Source organism: Aphis gossypii, chromosome X (genome assembly GCF_020184175.1).
Source record: "Aphis gossypii isolate Hap1 chromosome X, ASM2018417v2, whole genome shotgun sequence".
Taxonomy (NCBI): domain Eukaryota; kingdom Metazoa; phylum Arthropoda; class Insecta; order Hemiptera; family Aphididae; genus Aphis; species Aphis gossypii.
In genome coordinates, this window is record NC_065533.1 from 43,913,315 (window position 1) to 43,935,188 (window position 21,874).

Here is a 21,874-nt window from a genome sequence, read left to right on the forward strand (position 1 = left end):
ACATTTTATAAAAATATTAATTACGTCTTTATTGTCTACATATGCATTCAATGAATTACACTTATTTGACGAATAAAAACATACTTATAGTTTTAAAAAGTACCTAAAAACTTTTCAATACTAAGTGTAAAATAAAACGTGACAAAATATAAGGTATATTGTAAGCAACTGTATTAACCTACAGGGGAATCGTGTAGTATTATAAAACGTATGTTTTCAATGTTAATTCTTTCTCTTAAATTCTGATTTCTGACGAAACTTTCGACACCACTCGTGTTTTTGACGTTTCGATAATCTAAATTAAGTCGTTGGGGGGTGATGGAATCAATTATTATTTATTACTGATATTATTTAACTCCGTCAGTTTGCTGAAAGCAAAAATTAATAAACATATTTTGTAATTTGTCCAAAACGCGTAAACATGTAACAATAAATAATAATCAGTCCGAAAAAACAACAGCATTTTATCCGAGAAAAACACACGGGTATAATATGGTACTAACGTCGTAAATCTACACGAATTCAACAATAAAATGATCGATTGCGTCTCGCGGCATATAAAATATAGCGTACAATTCGTCATGCGTACACAAACAGACGATTATTATGATTGAAAACAGAATTATTAAACACTGTTTAAAAATTCGTCGGATTTCGGAAGTCGAAGTGTACACACGCGGGTAGTATATATTATGCACGTATAGAAAATCTACACCGTTGTTTGTACACATCACAAACGCACTGCGCAGACGGCGTAATATACGACCGACCGTTTATCAACGTATACCTATAATATACACATAATATAAGTACGTCATGATCTCCAGCGTACATGTTGCCGTTATAATATATAATATTATGGTAATATCGTATTATTATTATTATTGTGATGTATCCTGATGTGACGTGTATACGGTATACGTTATGGCCGAATGTCGAAAATAAAAATTATTTACCGGGCGATATTTCAATTTCACCGGTCACTCGCGGCTCTCGCCGAGTCCTGCTGCGGGCCCAACACGCGAACGCATTAAACTTATTGTTTTTTTGTTATATACCCCTCTGCACGTTCCACGTTATTGTTATTTATTAGAATATATTATTATTATTATTATCATAATGTCCGAACTGAAATAATCGTATATTGTGTAATATATAATATATATATATATATCATATAAAAAATGCGCCGTGCACACACGCGAGACGAGCGTACAACGAGTACAACACGAAGTCATGTGCGGTACCTATACAGCTGCAGAGACGATCGTCAAAGTCACGTCACAATATTTTTATCGATCGCCGCGTATTATGTACATAGTATATTGTATTTTAAACGCCGGTCAAAAAAAAAAACGAAACAGACTTCTTATGAGAAAAGGATGGGAGGAAAAAAAGAAAAATAAAGAAATTCTATTGAAATAGGTACGCGTTCCCTCGGCGGCGTCTGAGATTATACGCCGTTCGATTTTAGTCGATATATTATTATTATAATATAATATAATAATGGGCGCCGCCGAGTATATAGATATTAGGTGTATATATAATGTTTTGACCTTTGAGGGATTACCGATCGGATTTCGGGTTCTTTTGGTAAAAAAAAAAAAGTGATGCGGTTATACCTTTCCACAATGACCGCGGGTGGCGTTCGAGTCGTATATATATATATTATTACATTATAACACTATACCATACACTCGCATTTCTCCTGCGTGTATATTATAATATCATTATTCGTGTGCGGCTTACGGGGCATTGTACGTGTAATATACATAATATATTATATTATATTATAACGCAATAAAAATGTACATAATATATGACAGTGTCCGCAATATTACGTATTATGTATGGTGCAGCGTACGAGTACAATATGTGTGAATTTCTCCCGGACAACGGGTTTGGGGCCTTTTTAATTTTGCCGGTGTAACGGATGTGTGTTGTCCAAGAGACGCGGCATAATAATATATTATGGTACATAATCCGAACGAATTGTACGTGCGGTGGTGTTATACGATGACTCGAACAATAAACGGTTTGGTAGTGTATAATATGTACATTTCGGGTTCGAATATATACAAACGCCGCTTTGTCGGTTTAGCGTTTCTGTGCGCCGTGTCCGCCTATACATGTATATTATATCGACCGATATATGTGATATATACGTTACCTATGACGTGTATATTATGATGTATACATATTATTATAATAATGTGTGTGTACATCGTCGTCGTCCACACGTAATAAGGACATCGCACGACGATGGCAGGACCCGCTCGCAGGCAAAAAGGGACACAATGCCGAGTATACGGCTCACAGACGTAAGAAGTAAGCCATATATCGTACATAACCCGTGGTGTGTAAGTATTATTATATTGTCGTGTCCCGAGTCATCTATACGACGGTCGGTGACGGTCCGAGAGAGCACGCCGTCCATTGACGACGATATAGTATTATACGCGTATATTAGCGTACTGTATACGCGTCACGTAAAAACACGACGTTTGTTATTATTATAATGTCATTAACCCGACGGATAAGCGTAGGCGTCGATAATGAATGTTATATTGTACCTACAGAGTACCATATATAACCGCGTGACCGGGGGTATTTTGCCCGGCAGTTGCGGACGATGAATTCAGAGAGACGATCGCTTCAGAGTTTTTTTTTCCTTTTCAATAGCCGGCCGGGCGGTGATTGGTGAATCTTTTATAATATTGTAAAATTAGGTAAAATGATACTCAATTATAGTTAAGTCGACATAGATCTGAACCATAATTAGTTGTATAGGTACTTGTATTATAGGTACTAATATATTATTATCGCGCAGTAATCATATTTATGTTAGCTATCCCCATCCCAACGCAATTTTAGATTTTGAACGAAGTGATGAATGTTTTTTTGTGTCTAAAGTGGGTCCTCGGTATGTTTTTTTTGCACTTGGAAAGTGTTCAGTTTACTATGGAATTGCGGGTACTGGTAAATCTGCAGTGTTATTTCAATGCGGTGAATTATTAATCGGCCACAATATCGCCTACATTTATCAATAAAATATCATTATAATATTTTACGCTATAACATCGTCATAGAATATAGAATCACTGCAAACATTTTTGCTCGAGGATCTACAATCTACATCCCTTAAAAATGCCATAAAAAGTATTTATTATTGCTATTTAAAAACTAGGTATTAAAAATATCTACCTCCTTGAAAATAAATATGATTTTTTTTTTTATAGAGATTTAAAGTAAAAATGTTGACAAAATTCGTCAAGTCCCATTTAATTTAAAATAATTTTGTTTTTAAAAGTATAACATATTTTTCAATTTTTATAGCTATGGTTGGTTTATAACCTAGATTAGTATTGGAGATGGTATTGCAGTTGTGTAGGGAAATATAATCTCATATTATGATGTCGATTATAATCAAAAAAAAAAAGTATTGTTAAATTAATTTTTGCAATAATAGTTGCAAAAAAATGTTCTATCATGTATTATAATTTTATTACTCATTAGGTACTATACATAAACGATACTAAAATTGTACAGTGTCACATCAAATTTTTGTAAGTTAAAATGGTCAAAAGTCGCAATACAAATGTGCACGGTAGGTACATATTGTTCTATAGTATATTATAATTTTAAATTGAACGTTAAGATCTATGGAATATTATAAATTTATAAACGTATATCCTAATCTGGTTAAAACATAAACGGTTAAGCGAGTAACACAATCCGTAGTGAATATCGTCGCGATTTAATCTAGCAGATTCATCACAGAGAAAGCGTTACAATATTATTTCATGATTTTACTAACTAAATGTATTATAACTATTTAGCGACTAGAAAGCGAACGTGAAAATAATATTATATCCGTACATCCCGTTTATCCCGTGGAAAATATTTATTTTTTTTTTTTTTGCGTGGTCTAAAGGTCGTAAGAAGAGCCCTCGAGCATTACTCCCGGTATGATCTCTGTCCTCGTGGCTCTGCAGGACAGCTGATGGTTCAGTTCGTTCTTGTAGTCCTTTGACCGTTTCACGTCTTCATTTCGTGTCACTGAGTCTGATCGTCTGCCGGCGTACGATCTGTCCGTGCCGCCGTTATAATTATTCGTCGAAAACTGTATAGTCCGACCTTCTATTGACGGACGTTTGTAGTTGGTCTTTTTCAAAATCGCCTGTGAACCACACATTATAGTGATTGTTACGTGGATAATTAAATGGGCAGTAACATTAATAATTATAAATGTGCTGTAGAAAAGTTTCGATGAAATAGCTAACCTGAAAATTGTACGGAGGATCATCCTCGTCAGCGTAATCCGACTGGTATTGTTTACCTCTAGATTGTAGTTCAAGAACAGGATTTGATTTAGCTAGTGGTCTAAAAAAAATCAAATTCAATTAATCGAAGACCACAGTTTTATTTTAAAACATATATAATGGAAGTTATAATATACCTAACAGATTTACTGGTTTCAAATATATGTATATATATGACTATTGGATGTTTTTTTGAGAGATGAAAAATAACAAGATATGTTTCTTAAATGTATATACCTAACCCATTTACATGTTTTAAATTCTATACAGATAGATAATACACAGCGATGTTGAGTTTTTTATGTACCTACCAATGTCCATTGTTCATATTATGTAGTACTTACAATATATATCATATTGTTTTAATTTATTTGGTATTATCTATTATGTTACCTATAATAAAGCTATATAGTTTTATCATTATTCTCATTCTGGATTGAAATAAATGTAAAATCGCAGCTAGAATTGATTTAGTCTTACAAAAATAATTGAAATTTCATTTTTTCAACATTAATTTTCCAACGATTAGGTTAAGTATATACTCTCTAGAATAAAATGTTTGTCATTAATATATTAGTTATGGAATATCATCGATAATCCAAACGCAATCTATAAATTTATTATTTAAATACTTGTATTAAAGTAGATTAGACATAAATAAAAAAATATCGAACTACGAACTTGTTAATGTTTGTTTTGTTCGCAGTAGTGATAGTTTTAGAATTATTGTTATCTTTCGTATTGTATCTGTTGTCACTCACAGGTCGACTTGTTGGTTTTTCTTCCTTCTTTTGATACATTCGGTTGTTTTCCTATTACAAAAAATTAATTTAGAATACATACACACACATTATTCTCATACAACACAAAGTACAACAATTGTGCTTACAAATTGTGATTTACTGTAATCGTTGTCGGTAAATCGTACTCCTTGAGTGATGTCCACTTGTACGCCTTGATCTATAAAAATAATTCAATAAAATACGATTTTATCTAAAAATATATATAAAAAGGATATAAATGTTTTATATTTCACATAATTTGAAAATTCAATTATTTGTAATGTTAAAATTTATTGTTGAAGTAAGCACCACCGAAAGCTTGTTTTATTTTTATATCTTATTTATTTATTTATTTAATGCCCTAACAAGGAAATACTAATAGAAATAAGTACTAATATTGTTAAAAAATATCTAAATAAAGGCGTACCTTTAGGTTAAATCCGGTTAAAATAGTTTTAATATATATTAACACGAAATGTTATTATTAACCAGTGTATTTTATTAAATATTATACAGTTATGCCATATATACAATAACATAATATGCTTTGTATGAAATACAAGCCAATGATATCTTTAAAAAAATATTTTAATTTTTAAAATTTTAAACAAAAAATTATTCTGTAATTTTTCTGATAAACTTAATATCTCAATCGTAATAAAACTAACAATACATATATCTATATACCCAATGAATTCAAGTAAACATATATTTATAAAATCAAAATACAACCCATAATATATGTGTTTTTTGTTTTTTGTACGAATTAAAGTCTACATTATAATCCATTGTGACCTAACTATCTGTTTTCCATTAACATAAAATATTATACACCGCATAATCGACTATATTATTAAGTGTAGACTACGAAATACGATACGTAAATGATGTTACCTCGGACAGCAAACGAGTGTTTCAAGATTCTAAATGCAGCAGTAGATTCTGGTAAACGATTCAGAGGAGAATCCCAATTGCAGTCATCTACACTGTTCGTTAAACTGAAACAACAACCACAGATAATATAAATGTTTATTACATTAAAGAAATATGTTGATGCATATTCCACAAGTGCGTAAAAATACAAACATAGTAACAACGACTAATTTACAATCAAAAATAAATAAATTTATATAGGATTTATGTAGGATTTATTGTTACATAACATTTTTATAAGAACAAAAAGTTGTATAATATTATGTTTTGAAAAAATAAACTTATTTTGCGATGAATAAAAATAAACTATTTCTTTTAGCGGATGAAAAAAAAATTTGAATAGGTATTATTTTAATATTTTGAAACTTTAAAAAACTTTTGATCAACAAAAAAATCTGGTAAATTAAAACTTCAAAACGAAAAATGAGGTCATGTATTGAAATTAAAAATTAAGATGATATTAATTTTGGTCAATAGTCTATACTGAAAAAAATATTATGCTTTTAAAAATTGTGGTTGTTTTGCTTATAGTATCTTGATTATAAACCGTTAGTCAATCCTATCCTTAGATCTAGATTCTAGACAGTTGACAGTGGTTCAAGATGTTTTGGTTGTGTAGGAAGTATTGAGTGCATCACTATTGGTTTGTTGACGATACAGGTACCACTACAATACGGCATCATATATATTTTTTATAATATTAATATTACTGCGTGTTGTTAGACTATCTTACTTTTCATCTATAAAGATATTTTTATCGGTTTCCGTGTCTATTTGATTCAATTGGAACGGTATCTTGTACAAATAACACCTCTTGCTGCCCAAGAATTCGTTTACGCTGGTCGTGCTCATCACATCTTTTAACATAACCGGTCGGTGGTTGATGTTGTTCAAGCTACTAATCGCGTGTTGGTTGTACAAATGCACCTGTGGACGAAGTCTATATTACACCGCGCATTATACACAGAACCACAATAAGGACATAGTCATCGATCAGTCACAGCGACCGAGAGCAATCGGAATCCGATCATGCAGGGCTTCCGAGTAGACAGTCGTTTTATCGATGTGTGTAGACACTGAATGCTGATGTCAGATAAACATTCGGTTACGGGAGATCACGACACGACACGTCGTGTAGGTACTTCCGAGTTCCGCTAGAGAAACGTAGGTGTTTACGGATTTATTGATGACTCGATTACGTCAATCAAACGTTTAAATTTCGAAAAATTTCAGATTATATTTATAGATTCTACATTATAGAAACTCTCGAGGACATGAAAAAAAAAATAAGTACTCGCTCAGAAAAAAAGAAGATAGTGTATTATGATGGAATATTTCAAGGTGTATATTATTTATACGATAACCGATAGATAATAATAATAACAACAACAACAACAACAATCATAATAAGTAGATAAACATACAGACTAAAACTTACCTGTAACGAAAAGTATACAACGTCTTGAAGTTTGTTGGCGCGATCCAACAGTACGATTTGATAAATTGATTTTCCTTTCCATTTATTGAAAACCATCTTCATTCTTTTACGTCCTTTGGCATCAAGTTTATCTGATAAAACATTTGCTTAGCAATAAGTTTTGTGTAAAAAATGTATATACAATTTAAAATATAAATTAAATAAGATATTATCATTTAAATATCAAAGTTTTTCAAAATGAATATGCCCATAGATAATTTATATTCAGTAAAGCTTTAATATTTTATTATACCGGAAGATGATATTATTTTTATAAAATAAATAACATTTATATTATAAATCGACTTATTGGTACTTACCTATTTGTATTGAACCGCTTTTATTTCGCACTTGATATCCCTTATAATCTAAACAAAAATAAAAACAAATTTACCAAATCAATTTATATTTTTTAAACATGTGGCTGATCTCAGTGTTGTCTGTCATTGATTATGATTTATCGACGAGTAAAAATCATTCTCGATAAGTGGTCGGTATATTATATACAGTATAATAATAATACGAAGGCCTCGAAAATTAACATATATTATAATTTAAGTGTGTCAATCAGACAGTTTGTCTTATCAATTATCACCGTATTACGAACTATTCCTTTTGTGTTTGATTTCGAAGGAAATCTTAAAAATGTATAGATATATTTAACTAAATATTTATACAACGTTTAATTTATTTATGTTATATGTATAGAACGTTATCAAATAAATATTTTGTAAATCTCTAATGATTGTTATTTATTTCTAAAATTAAAAAAAAAAAAAACTAAACACAGTAACCTGACGGATGATTTAATCACCTGCTTAGTGATTAGCGTATGTTTACTGGACAATATTATATTATCTATTTAAAACTTATAAACAGATATGTATGATACAAAATGTGTTTTAAAATCTCACACAAATCATATACTTTAAGAGAAAATTAAGTCATCAGTTTTATCAAATTTGGTAAAGCCTTTTACCACCGTCATATTATCATTTTTTATAGATTTATGTGCAACCATTTTCGTCTTGGTGTGAACTATTTTAAAAAGTAATACAATAGTGGCTGTGTAAAATACGTACAATACGCACAGTTAAGAAGTTACTAATATCACATTAAATATTGTATGCTCACGTTTTTGTATGACTAGAGCGGCTTCCTCGTGAGTCGTTGAATATTTTCGTTTGTTCGCTGAAAACCATAGTTCATACGAATATTATTTTATTATTAAAATAAAATTTAAATATTTATTTCAATATTGACAACACGCGAATGTAGATTATATTTAAAAAAAAAAAAAACCAAAAGTAAAACTTCAAAGTATGTAAAAAATACAATGTATCTATAATTACTGGGTAATGACTAATGAGTAAGTAGCTATGCTTAATAGAATAGTTATCTCATTAAAATATTATAATAAATACGAAATTAATATAATTGTTAAAATATACGTGGGCGTACGTGTTTTAGAAATATACACATAATATTACATACTAATATTATGTGTAGTCATGTAAGATATTTGTATTTAAAGAAATTATTGACGGGGTAAATGTCAATCAAAATTATTATAAAAATCTAAAAACATCTAATATAAAAAATGTAATAAAATATAAACATGGTTTATATAATATAATATATTACACGATGAAGGATTTATGTTTTCATTGTATTTATAATTTATTTGCTGAGATATACATTATACTATTTTCAGAAAATGTGGTACGAATTCGATAATATTTTGATAACACAGGAAATTTTTGAAAACTACGCTTTCTCGATCAATAAAACAACAACAACAACAACAACAATAATAATAATAATAATAATAATAATAATAATATATTTACAAATAATGAATAAAAATAATGTATTGTAATATTTAGTTCAGTATTTATTTTAATATGTTAACATTTATTGATACCGAATTCACACGTTTTACATCAAAATCTGAGAAACCGAACACGTAAATATTTGAATGTCTATCCAGCAATACTATTGATGGCTGTTAGGTAAACAAAAATATTAAAACAAAACTAATAAATAGGTAATTATTATATAATACCGAATACGTCCATCGTTAATTGGTAAACTTTTCAAACTACATTTAAAAATGAAAATAAAAAACATGGAAATCGAGAAATTATTCAACTATGTATAATATTATACTCGTTCAGTGTAGGCCCACGTGCAGGATTTATTGTTGGAGATGGTTATAAAAAAATAAAAATAGTATAATAAAAAGCATTAAGTGCATGAAAAGCGTTTATTAATTATATTTTTTTGATTGTACGTTACACTTCAGGAGTAATGCAGAAATAAATTTATTATAATTCGATAAAACCAATAGCTGTTAATAGATTCAAAAAAAGGGCGATGGGGGGTTTTAATCCACACCCACCAATTGATCAAAAGCCTGGTTCAATGTATATTTTGTTGTTTTTAATAAAAAAAAAAAAAATTGTAATCTGTATAGCCATTCAAATTTTACATCATGAAATATCTACGAATGAGACAATAAAATGAACTTATATATTTTTTTAACATTTTACACATAAATTACTACATAACATCGAATCAATTTGCGCGAGCAACGATAATCGAGTAGGTAAACACTTAAATTCACATTACCCAGCTTTAATAAATTAAATTAAATATATGAAACATTCTACACACTCAATCAATATTAACAAAGTAATACACGACAAAATCGATCTAAAATAAATATCGCTGAAACCGTAGCCTCTGTATACACCCAAGTCGAGTATATAGTATAAAGGTATATCTACATTTGAATTTATGAAGATCGAGAAAGCAAACTAAAAACAAAAACAAAAAAAAAAAACAGCAACAAAACTGTGACTAAGATTTAAATGCATACAACTATTATTCAAGTACCGAATTATTACTCAATTAAAAACATTTATACTGACCCATATGGGAGCTGACGTCGATCATAAGACAGCAGTTAGACCACTCTAACAGCACCACTGCCGTTTGTACTCCAGAACGTGCGAATTCAGATTTCGTGTAAGTGTAGGTACAGTAATATTTTAATAGGTTTAGCTGTAGACTATCGATTTAAACCGTGTCTCGTCGGTTCTCAGATTTCGATTATAGAAATAAAAAGTTTTAAGTTGTTTTACGACCATTAGTATTACTAAAGCACGACAAATAGCGTATTTATTACAAAATATAAAATATGTACGATCATGTCGAATGAATTATTTTTTACATCAAAACAATCTATGTCAATGTAATTTTGATAATATAAAGTAAAAAGTGTTTATTTGAATTACAACTCGATCGATATTTATTAGGTATAATATGTAAAATTTGATTATTTCTCAGAGATTTTTCAGCAAAAATATAGCTGTATAAAATGCTGTCGAACTCCGCGGTGTTATAGGAACCAATTATTAAAAATAACGAAGACGGGAAAATCCTTAAGAAGTAAGACCCCTCCGTCATTACATCAATCCCTCAAAGAAGAGAACATTGGAGCAATTTGTAAATTTTTCCACGCGATAAATCAAAGTCGTAAGATTTTTAATATGTTTATGTATGTTTAGTTTTTAAGTAAATATCAAATAAATAATAATAATAATAATAATAATAAAAATTGATTTTTGAATATCTGCAGTATCAGTATTTATTTTCCGTCTGTACAAACGATTTATTTTTCACTAACAGATATATATACTATTATGCACATATCATTATCCTCCATTTCCACGGATTGTGATTGGAAAACTGACACACTGTGTATTTAGTTGATATGTCTGTCGTTTGATCCTGCAGCGAATTCCGAGTACATAATATAATATTTATTTCAGTAGTGTATAAACTAATTTAAAAAAAAAATAAACCGGTAGAGAGGTATTATAGCGGCGTTACTATAATAGAACTTTACCTACCTATCAACCTATGCATAACAAAATAATAAATGAGCTCAAAATGAAAAACCACTTTTGCGTGTTTTTATTGTTTTACGCGTACCTCAGTGTGTGTGTGTGTGTCAAAAAAGCTAGTGTATAGGTACACTCGAAAGCGGCGGAGAAGAGATTTTTTTTTTTGTCGCGTTTCGTTAGTTTTTTGCTCTCCGTCATTCCCACCCGATCGCACGTTTAAATCTCCGTCGTCTCTCCGCAATCGTATAATATAATGTTTGCGAGCATTTGTGTGTGTGTTAGCATACCATGCGGGGCTTTGGGTGGAATGGGGCTGTGTGGGCCGCCGCGGGGAGAGTAAAGTCTCTTTGTGCGCTCGCGGCCCCTCGGCGGTGCCGACCAGACCTTTGATCCGTTTGGCCGACTTCAAAGGATAAGCGCAATTAAAAAGCCACCCCCTGTGCCCCGCGGGCAAGCGAAATAATCTCTGCCCACTCGTCCGGAGTAGCAGGGAACTACCACCCCGTCATCGATGACGACAGGAACCTCCCGAACACGAGGGTCCCGCACCAAATCCTCCGAACGCGAGCGCTTGTCATCGTCATCAACGTCATGACATGTACCCCTTTGGTCGTGCACAAGTAGCGGCCTTGCCGTACAACACATAATGCATATATGTATACATACATACGCGTACACTTACGCTGTGTATTATTATGCGCGGATTATTATTGTCATTATTACTACGATTATAATGTTTTAACTTAACTCGCAATTCGTTCATGTGAATATCAAAAACGATTGCAATTTACGATGATTGGTTTATACTTAATTTATGTTGGCGTATAAGAGCAATTTTTATTGGAGATGGGGGGGGGTTATTATGTTATGATAATGTCATGTCGGTATGACCACCGATTAGATTTACTAAATCTGTAGTTTAACAATATTAAATATTTAATTTTTATAGTATTATAAACAATTTAACGCAGTGAGTTAATCTCGAGAAGCGGTAGTTCTTATAAAAATATTTTATCTATCTCTTTATATTCGTATAGCATATAGGCTGTTTCATTAAACAAACTCACCCACATTTTTAATACCTATTTTTTTTTTTCAAATTCTGATTTTTGGAGCTTTTAGTATGTTAAAGATCGTCATTTTTAAAAGTTAAATTGTTAATATAATTTACCCCTTCGGCATCAACATTTTTTTTTCAAATGAAAACTAATATATTTTATTATTAAAAAGTCGATTTGTTTTTAAATGTTGATGAATTTACGAGTATATAAAATTTCGAACTTGTAGTTTTTAAATTATTAAATTGTATATTACCAAGGACAGTAAATAAAGACCTTAAAATGGTCCTAAAAAATATAAAATATAATACTAGACCCATCAAACTGTAATACATTTAATATATTAAAATAATTATGGTATTATTATATAAAATATAATTTATTGGTAAATAATTAATATCTAGTACCCATGTTTTGTTACGCGTTTTTAATTTTTTCTCCAAAAAATTGGCGTTTAATCCATAGAATACTCTATGGTTTAATCATCGGTGATCGATATAAATTTATTTAATATCTATAGTAACCGGTGTTTTATTCTATTACACTATTCAATACTATTGTGTAATGTTTTATTTCTATGACGCGTATAATTACTATTCTACTATTGCATAATATGTTATTCTAGTTTTATCGTTGCATTAGAGGTACTTTAGCAGTTTTATGTTTCTAAGTTTCTAACTACTCGAACTCTGAGTATAGTTTTAGAAAAGTTGAGATTTCTAAAATAATATTTTATAACATAATCAATTGAAATGATTTAATGTTCATCACGATCGTTAAATTCAACTACCAGTTCACAATCAAACAAAATTGGATGATCTCTGTGTTTGACAAAATAAGTAAATATTTTTATTTTAACATGGATTTCGAGTAATAAGATTAGTTGTGCAATTAAATTTGGCTTAACAACATTACAGTATTTTTTAATGAGCTATTGTTTACGACCCTCTTCGGACACTGTTGATAGTGTAAAAGCATTCATTATTTTACTATACAAGCATTTTATTTTACATATGCGAGTCGCGAAAAGCTTTGAAATCATTAGTGCGAATTGGATTTTTTTCTTGCAGTTTGCATTACTAAGACCACCTAGTTTTGATTTAAAACATCTCGTATATAAGTTCCAAACATGTTTTTATTTTAACATAATGCTTAACCTATTTGTATTTATGATTTCAGGAGATTCAAAAAAAAAAAAAAACAATTAAATTAGCTAGAAAAGAAATGTTCCTTTAACAGTAATGGTAAGTAATAGTATAATTTTATGTAAATTTAATGGTATGACCATTCACCAAAATAATATGTGGGTAATAATATGTTATATAATGTATACTGTAATAGTACGATTGTTGGATTTGAGAAACACAAAATTATAATAATATAAGAATTTTCCTAACTCTTAAAAAATTGTATATATATATAAAAAAAATAAGTTAATTATTTGAGAATATATTTTTATTTTATTATTAATATTATTTTTCCAACTAACAAAACTACATGACGCGAATCTACTACAATAATTTAATAACTATGGATTATAATAGTATAATAATAATATAACAATACAAAAAAAAAGTAATAAAATTGTATGTTACTTCAACAAACTAATTTAAAAATTTAAGACTGCATTAACGCATCGTCATTACCAGATTGTTGTTTTATTAATTGTGGTGCAATTTTCCTTTTTGTAATGAACGCTCGGAGCATTGACTGAACTTTTATGACTTTCTTCACTTGTGTTTCGTAAAGTCTGAAAGTTTTTTTTTACAATTATAGATTATTATAAAATATTATTACCTATATGTAATTGAATTATAAAAAATATATATACATTTAAAAGTAGCATATGTGATGAAAAAAATTGTTACTTAGATATTTTAAGAACCAAAGCAGAAAGAAATGTTTTGATAGTATTAAAGTAATTTTTCGTGGATGAATTATATTAATTTGTGTTTTTTATTTAATCGAAAATAAATTAAATTGGATTTATGAAAATCGGTATTAGCAAAAACTGAAATATTCTGAAGAGCCGGAAATGAAATTGTTGTTTCATCAAAAAACTATATTGAAAACAGAAATCAAAATTTTCGTTTTTTTAAAAGCTCAATCAAAATCTAAACCAAAATATCATCAAGATTCCAATCCATGGATATTTTATTCAGTAGTCCTGTTAACGATAGACATGTTATTTCAATTGTTTAGCTGTTTTACGTACCTAGACAAGTATTCCTCGTTGTAGTATCGTAGAAAAACTTTGCTCTTTCCAATTAGCCATCCTTCCATTTTCAAACGAATCAACAATAATCGACAGTTTTCCTTGGTGACTTCAACATTTTCATAAAAATCGAATGCCAAAAACTTGTACCTGTGTGAAAATCATATTTTCATCATTATGATTGACTGTTGTAGGTATAGTTTGTTTTTACTTATTCAATACATATTTTAAGCAATTAGTTACAGACTTATAAAGATTTTTTAAGGAATGTTATGAAAAGTTATTATTTCAGCTAATTAGCTAATTTTAATTTTAAAAATAAATGTAGTTATTTTAATTTGTTAAATATTATTTTATAATATGTTTACGAAACTATAATTATCGTATTTACGAGTATACTAAATAAAATATTAGTATATTTAATTTAGGCTATTGAACCATGTAGCGTGTAACTCTCGTATATTTTTACCTACAAATTTTTCTTATTTATATTCATAATTATGTATTAAAATAAATAATATGCAGCATAAATAATAAATATATATGATGATATAACGTGTGGTAATGTTTTATTAATAATGTATACTGTGTTTTGAATCGAGAATCAAAAACAATTATTTGTATTACAACTCAGAAGGGAGAGAATTTTTGCAAGCTGAGTAATGAGCCCTATAGTCTATATCTACTATGCGAAATAGTCTATAATCACAGCATCGACTTGTAATATTATATCATCGATAATTAAACAGAGAAAAAAGAAGAAGTTTTATTGAGTGTATTAAATTCTATAAATAATATATAAATATATACCTTATTTTGATTAAGCGCAAGTTGAAAATTAATAATATAAGGTTCAATCAAAGCTTATTTTATTAAGTCCTAGAGCGCTATATCTTTGTTATTCACTTTTTTTTTCTTTTAAGTTTAAGTTTAAATAAATTTATATTTACTTTATATTTTAAATAGTACTCTAAGACATTTTTTTCGATCGACTATACTACTTAGGACAGCCGAAGCTCAAATAAATAATATCCAATAGACACAAGAGAATTACAAAATATAGGGCCTAGAGTGTTTTTTTTAGTATAAGTTATACAACAGAAGCTTGTACACAGGGTCTTGTATTCAGTGAAATGTACTGCAAAAGTTTCGAAATGCGATGTTTTTCCTTTTCAGCCGAATATCAAATTAAAACAATATTTCATTCTATAGTCAAATAATAAGATAGGCATCACGTCACACTGTGTTATCTATGATTGTGGTTGGGTTAAAGAGTAAAAAAAAAAAAAAAAACATCACCTCATCATTTAAATATTTTATAGCCGTAGTATTGTATTAAATCACACAGAGTAGTACAAAAATAATATTTTAATGTCCTGAAAGTGCAGGTTTGACGAGAGGGTGTCAATCATAATATTATTATTCCACTGACGTGCGGTCAAAATAGTGAACCACACAGACGTGTTTAATCAAAGCACACTGCCAATGTCGTATCCGCGGCCAATCGTATATATTATACTTTACCTCTGTATAAACTCGTGGAACGATATCCGGCACGAGTAACCGTCCTGCCGGGCGGACACCGTCTCGACGACGGACAACGCCTTGAGCTGCTGCCTGACCACTTCCGGTTGGAAGCCGAGTGGCTCGTCGGTAAGCGTAGCTCGCAAGCACCGGACGAAGTGCACGCCGTTCTTGTGCTCGGCCGTGTCGGCCAGCGACCGCAGGATTTCCATGCTGCTGGACCGATACACCGCAGACGCGGTGCGCATGCGCCGAGTTTGCGAATATTCCCCGCGAGATTCCGTGTTGTACCTCTGCGAGGGTGCACAATAATAATATTAATAAGTATTGTCGCTTTAATACTTTCAACGAGATAGAATATGATAATATCGGCCTATGCGATATCGATAGTTAATATTATTGTCATTGTTCCTGACTGATTATACAGTCGTTGTATAGGTATGTGTCATTATTTTTTAGTGTAATACTGGCCGTAAATGTTTTAGAATTTTACTTTGTGTATATGGAATTTGTGTTAACGCCAAAACACCTATAGTTTATAACCCGAGTACCTATATAGTGAAAATATGTTGGTTTTTTTTGGAGTTTTATTATTCGAATATTATCTAGTCTAATTTTAAATATATTACTTGACTTATTATTTTAATTCGTTTTATTCCGATGATTTGGGAATTTACTACTCTAGAAATTTTTCAATATCGTTTTTCCGAAAAAAAAGTATGGGTATGTAATATATTAGAACAGCCAAATAAAAAAAATTGTACTTAAAATACGGGTAATAATATACTACTACTATAACACTGTTTACGTACTCGAATTGGTGTTTTTTCTGACATCAACGCAGCGCCCCATCGACTGATTTTAGTGTTTTTAGTTTTTACCAATAAAGTTTTATCTCTGCAAATTGTTAGATTTCCAGATTTTGTCAACCGGTTGGAGAACAAGTCCTTTATCACGTTGTCTTTGGACATGCGCATTGTCTCGACAACTTCGGGTGCCAAAAAGTCACGATTTTTTTCTAGTACGTCTTTAAGCTGATACGAGACGGTGCCACTGTAGTGTGCGACACTAAAGCTTTTTGAACTGACCACGTGGATGTATGGTTCTTTGGGGTTCATCTCTAGTGCATCTATTATACAAATGAGAATATTTTTAGTTTTTCACACCTACTGTTTTTTATGGTTTATTGTTACATCGTAAAATAGTAAAATAAATTATCGAGTTACTAATTATGATAACTTTTTTTTTTATGATTATTTTTAATTATTATTGCACCATATCAAAAATTAATTTGGTTGGTTTAGTTAGGATCCAAATTTTAAATAATCAGGAAAATAGTATGATTAATATGATTGTTTAATAAAATATTATATTCTCGTATGCATATCTATACAACTATTAACTATTAACTATTAATTAGTATTTAATTATTAAAAAAATATATATTAACTCGACAATTAGTTTTGATTTAATACATACAACAAGCGTCGTTTTTGATAATTAAAACAGAGAGAGTATACTGATTATACTGATTTATTTATTAGGAATTTATGAAATATTATAGTGTTATATTAGTTATTACTATATGACTTGATGGTATGTTTATTACTTGTGATGTATTCACAGTTTTCTTCACAGTTTTTAGTAGCATCGTCAAACATGTAAAAAAGTCCATCTGGGTTATTCATAAGTGCATCTATTATCGGTTTATTGTTTCGGTACTGCATGCTGTACTGGTCCATGCCCTCTTCCTCCAAGTCTTGCTGCACAGACACTTTGATTAGTCTGTTTGTCGACGCAGAGCCGACAAACCATAGAAAAATAAGATATAAAGATGCCATGATTTACGCAACTGACACATCGAACCATAAGAACGATCGTTTACAAAAGAACATAAAACAATGCGAAGATTCTTTTGTATATTTTATGGACCGGCGCGTAATGATAATAAAATACTTTATATACATCATAATCTGCATTATTGTCGCGATCGCTTTAAATTTCTTAAGTACTACTCGACCTACTGCTTAGGTTCTAGCTGTCATGTCACGAGATATTTAAGTGTGATATAATGTGTAACACGTTATTATAAGTCAACGGCTCTAAAATAAATAAAAAATAATTAATTTTTTGGAAGTCTAGGTACTAAATATTATGAGTTTCATCGTGTTGAACACCGATAAAAATACCTAATATCATACTTCCGCGAATATAATATTACATTTTATAATAATTTCAATCGTTTTTCCTTCCCCTTCAAAACTTACCATTTCCCACGCGAACATCCGTTGATTGTAATGGTATTGGAGTTGTTCGTTTAGACAGTTGACGTACAGTTGATCCAAATTGTTCTGGCGGAAACATTCGAAACCGAAAGTGTCCATCAAGTACACCACGTGCGTGTCTCCGCTGCAAACAGTTTGATATTTATATGACAAGTACAATATAATAGGACGGTGTTCATAAAAATGAGTAAATAAGTCAAAAGGAGACACGAAAAAGTTTTATTCGCATCGTTTTCTTATTGTTATTTTTTTTTTTTAATTGATAAAATTAATATTTTAAATGTATTACTTCTTTATTTTAATTGACTTGTGACCATTATCACTTTGAATTTAATAATTGTATGACTTGTGCCTTTTCTCGCATACTAATTTGTATCTAATCACACATGAATAAAACCATAATTTTTGTAATAAAGGGCACGTGTCATAAAACATAATAATAATATAATATTATATTACTTGTGGTACTTACATTAAATACTCATCATATTTGTTTTCTTTTACTTATAATATTATAATATTGGTAACGCAAATATTTGTCACAAGTCAATTAAAATAATGAAGTGATAAATTGAAAATATTAACATTTATTTTATAAAATTGAGATTAAAATATTAATTTTATTAATTAAAAAAAAAAATAATTAACAATAAACAAAAAGGTGCAAAAAAAACCTTTTTTCGTGTCTCCTGAAAACTGATGAGTTTAGACTTCAGCCTTTTTTCAGTCATGTCTAACCGCGCATGGATGTATTTCGGTAACAAAAACAGATATAGAATTAACAATGGCACCAAACGACTCAGCTCGAAATTTCCTACTAAATTAATGTATAATACAAAAATGTCAAAAAAAAATGACTTATAACCTATTTCACAAACACCGTCCAATTATAACTATAATTATTTTTTAATAATTTTATATTAAATACGCGAGCGTTGTTTTGTCTAAAATATAAAACTATATAGTTAGGTATAGACAGTATTGTTAGGTATAGATAGTATAGTTATTTTTTCAGAATCGATTTAAAACCACACGTACAACACGCAGTCGTTTCAACTCACAATATGGCCCTAGTAAATGAAAGCTTTAGATTGATGATGTTCACTATCCAATCGAACAGTCTGGCGTATAATGTCTGGGCGAACACTCGCATGCTCTCGTATACACCCGAGATCGTTTGCTTGCGACGAACCGCAGTGCCGTTGACCACAACACAGTAATTCAAAAACGACCAGCTCAGTTTCTTCGAGTCCACTTTCAACAATTCCGCGACTGAAAAAAAAACGTGATTTTATTGAATATACTGTGGTTAAAGGCGTATACAGCTGTAACGGTTATATCTATAGACTGCAATGTAGTTGATAATTAAAATGTGGGTACAGAGAAAATCGGGATTTTATCATCGTAAACCAAGTTACAATAATTTTCATTGTAAAAATACTTAATTAATAATTTTTGAATTTTAAGAGCAAACGCGAATGATCATCGAAACAACATTTTAAAACGGTACGATCTCAGTGAGTAGTTAAAAAATAACGATTTGAATGCATTGTATCTCTCTTAATTTGTCATTAATCGTAAAGCGTGGGACTTTATTAGTTTATATAATATGTATATAATATTATGTGACACTGTTCCGTTTACGTATAATCCGTACAAGCACGAAAAACATATCGATAAAATCACAACGTTTTTATTTTTAAACTATAGATAAAAAAAAAACCGCTTTCCTATTACATTATTATAATGAGCGAAACGTCGGGAAAATGATTAGTACATCCATAATGAAATTATTGTCTTAATATTATTCTGTACGATTTCGTATAACACAAGCGATCAAACCGTAAAGTACTTATCTGCCTATAGTGTCTATCTACCTACATACACGTACACATATTAATATTATACTGTGTATACTGTATATTGTGTGTCGTTACGATACCTATTCGGAATTAAACTCAAATTTCTTCTCTAGAACATCGCACCATACGTGGGCGTCATTCGCCCGGAGCGATTTAGTCGTGAGTTTTAGAAATAATTCGTGCGGACAAATTGTTTGTGATTTGATCGCTATCTACGTACATTTTGTATAATAATTATTGTTTATAACGTATTCATAATAAACACGTTTAGTGTACGCGACGGTGTCGTGTTTGAGCAGTAGGAACGTGGGCGTTAAGATAATTAATATTTTTATTACTATATGTATTTAATAAAAGTCTGTGCGTTCAGTCGGCGGGACCGGTTACGAAATATTGTACAGTTGGATTTATATTATTTGGTAAGCCTATTGCATTGTTAAAACTTGCGAATAAAATACATCTAATAACTACTAATAATGTACAATATAATATTGCGTCTATATTGAATTTCAAGCAAAACTAAGCACAGTTCGCCTTTTATTGAATTTCTTAGTACCCACTCTAAAATATTTGTTTAGTTTCGTGGGGTACTTTAAAGTTTAAATCCTTATGAAAAGTGTGGCGAGTGTACAAATTAATACCTATATAGATTAAATTACTTACTCTTCGTGATGAGTTCGGCGCTTTCGATCTTTACTTCGCTATCGTCATCGTCGGAAACGCTTAGCTCGCCGAGGTTGAGTATGGCTGCTAAAATATTCCACGTCGTATTCAACTGTTCATCCGTAAACTCCAACGTGTCCTTCATGCAAGTCAACAGTTTGTTGAAGTTTTTCACGTTTGACGTGGGCTGGTATCGAAATTGTTCTTCCGAACCGTCACCCACTAAGTATCTATACCGACAATCCTCCTCCAAGTGGTATTGGTTGATAACATGATCGGCTTTGGCCGCTTCAAAAAAATCATAGAATATGTGGAAATTCTTTTGTCCACAATTTCTAAAAATAAAAAAGTGTAAATTAATTATAATATGTATGTATATAAATACCATAGTCAGGTATCATATTTTTTTATTTTTCGAGTTATCAAGTATTATAATACGATCAAAATTTTTATATGAATCATTTTAACTTAAAATTGTATTTAAAATAAAATATACTTAATGGCCATTACGTAACACAGTTAAACATAGAATTTAGCTTTTTAAAACTTTAAAAATGACTTTAATTTCATAAAAAATTTTCCACAAATTTCTTAAGTCTTTTACTATTTTTTAAATATTAAAATATCATTATTGCCTAATGACATATGGTAAGCTCCCAAATTTTTTTAGAGTAAAAAATTATATTTAATATAATTCTGTGTAATCACAAATATTTTATTAGAAGTACTTTATTTTTTAAGTGGATAATGGTTTATTATTATTTTTATTAATTTATTAGGAATTTAAAAGTATTAATTATACTTCACATGTCTCGTTTTGTAATCAAAGACTAACATAATCT

The 21,874-nt window shown here is 30.0% G+C and overlaps 1 protein-coding gene and 1 long non-coding RNA gene across 4 annotated transcripts in view; one reads left to right on the forward strand and one right to left on the reverse strand.

The window, feature by feature from the left end:
* Window positions 1-3,482: 3,482 nt before the first annotated feature.
* The window catches only part of LOC114123668 (neither inactivation nor afterpotential protein C), a 33,917-nt gene continuing 15,525 nt past the window's right edge, over window positions 3,483-21,874 (reverse strand). Inside the window, exons 12-28 of one of the 3 annotated variants that reach the window (XM_050205847.1) lie at window positions 21,033-21,367; window positions 19,569-19,779; window positions 18,490-18,631; window positions 17,832-17,985; window positions 17,035-17,351; window positions 16,223-16,515; window positions 14,699-14,848; window positions 14,130-14,233; window positions 8,649-8,705; window positions 7,835-7,882; window positions 7,476-7,606; window positions 6,771-6,964; window positions 5,999-6,102; window positions 5,212-5,282; window positions 5,004-5,134; window positions 4,284-4,383; window positions 3,483-4,180 (exon numbers count right to left, since the gene is read on the reverse strand). In XM_050205847.1, coding sequence (XP_050061804.1) covers window positions 3,929-4,180; window positions 4,284-4,383; window positions 5,004-5,134; window positions 5,212-5,282; window positions 5,999-6,102; window positions 6,771-6,964; window positions 7,476-7,606; window positions 7,835-7,882; window positions 8,649-8,705; window positions 14,130-14,233; window positions 14,699-14,848; window positions 16,223-16,515; window positions 17,035-17,351; window positions 17,832-17,985; window positions 18,490-18,631; window positions 19,569-19,779; window positions 21,033-21,367 — 2,794 coding nt within the window. In that variant the 3' untranslated portion in view covers window positions 3,483-3,928. Of the gene's footprint in view, window positions 4,181-4,283; window positions 4,384-5,003; window positions 5,135-5,211; window positions 5,283-5,379; window positions 5,437-5,998; window positions 6,103-6,600; window positions 6,704-6,770; window positions 6,965-7,475; window positions 7,607-7,834; window positions 7,883-8,648; window positions 8,706-14,129; window positions 14,234-14,698; window positions 14,849-16,222; window positions 16,516-17,034; window positions 17,352-17,831; window positions 17,986-18,489; window positions 18,632-19,568; window positions 19,780-21,032; window positions 21,368-21,874 lie in introns of those variants that run through there. The other 2 variants (XM_050205848.1, XM_050205849.1) reach the window with 2 other exon arrangements.
* Window positions 12,192-16,216, forward strand: LOC126551757 (uncharacterized). The gene is made up of 3 exons (XR_007605653.1): window positions 12,192-13,322; window positions 13,663-13,727; window positions 16,087-16,216. It is a non-coding gene; the product is annotated as an uncharacterized LOC126551757 (long non-coding RNA).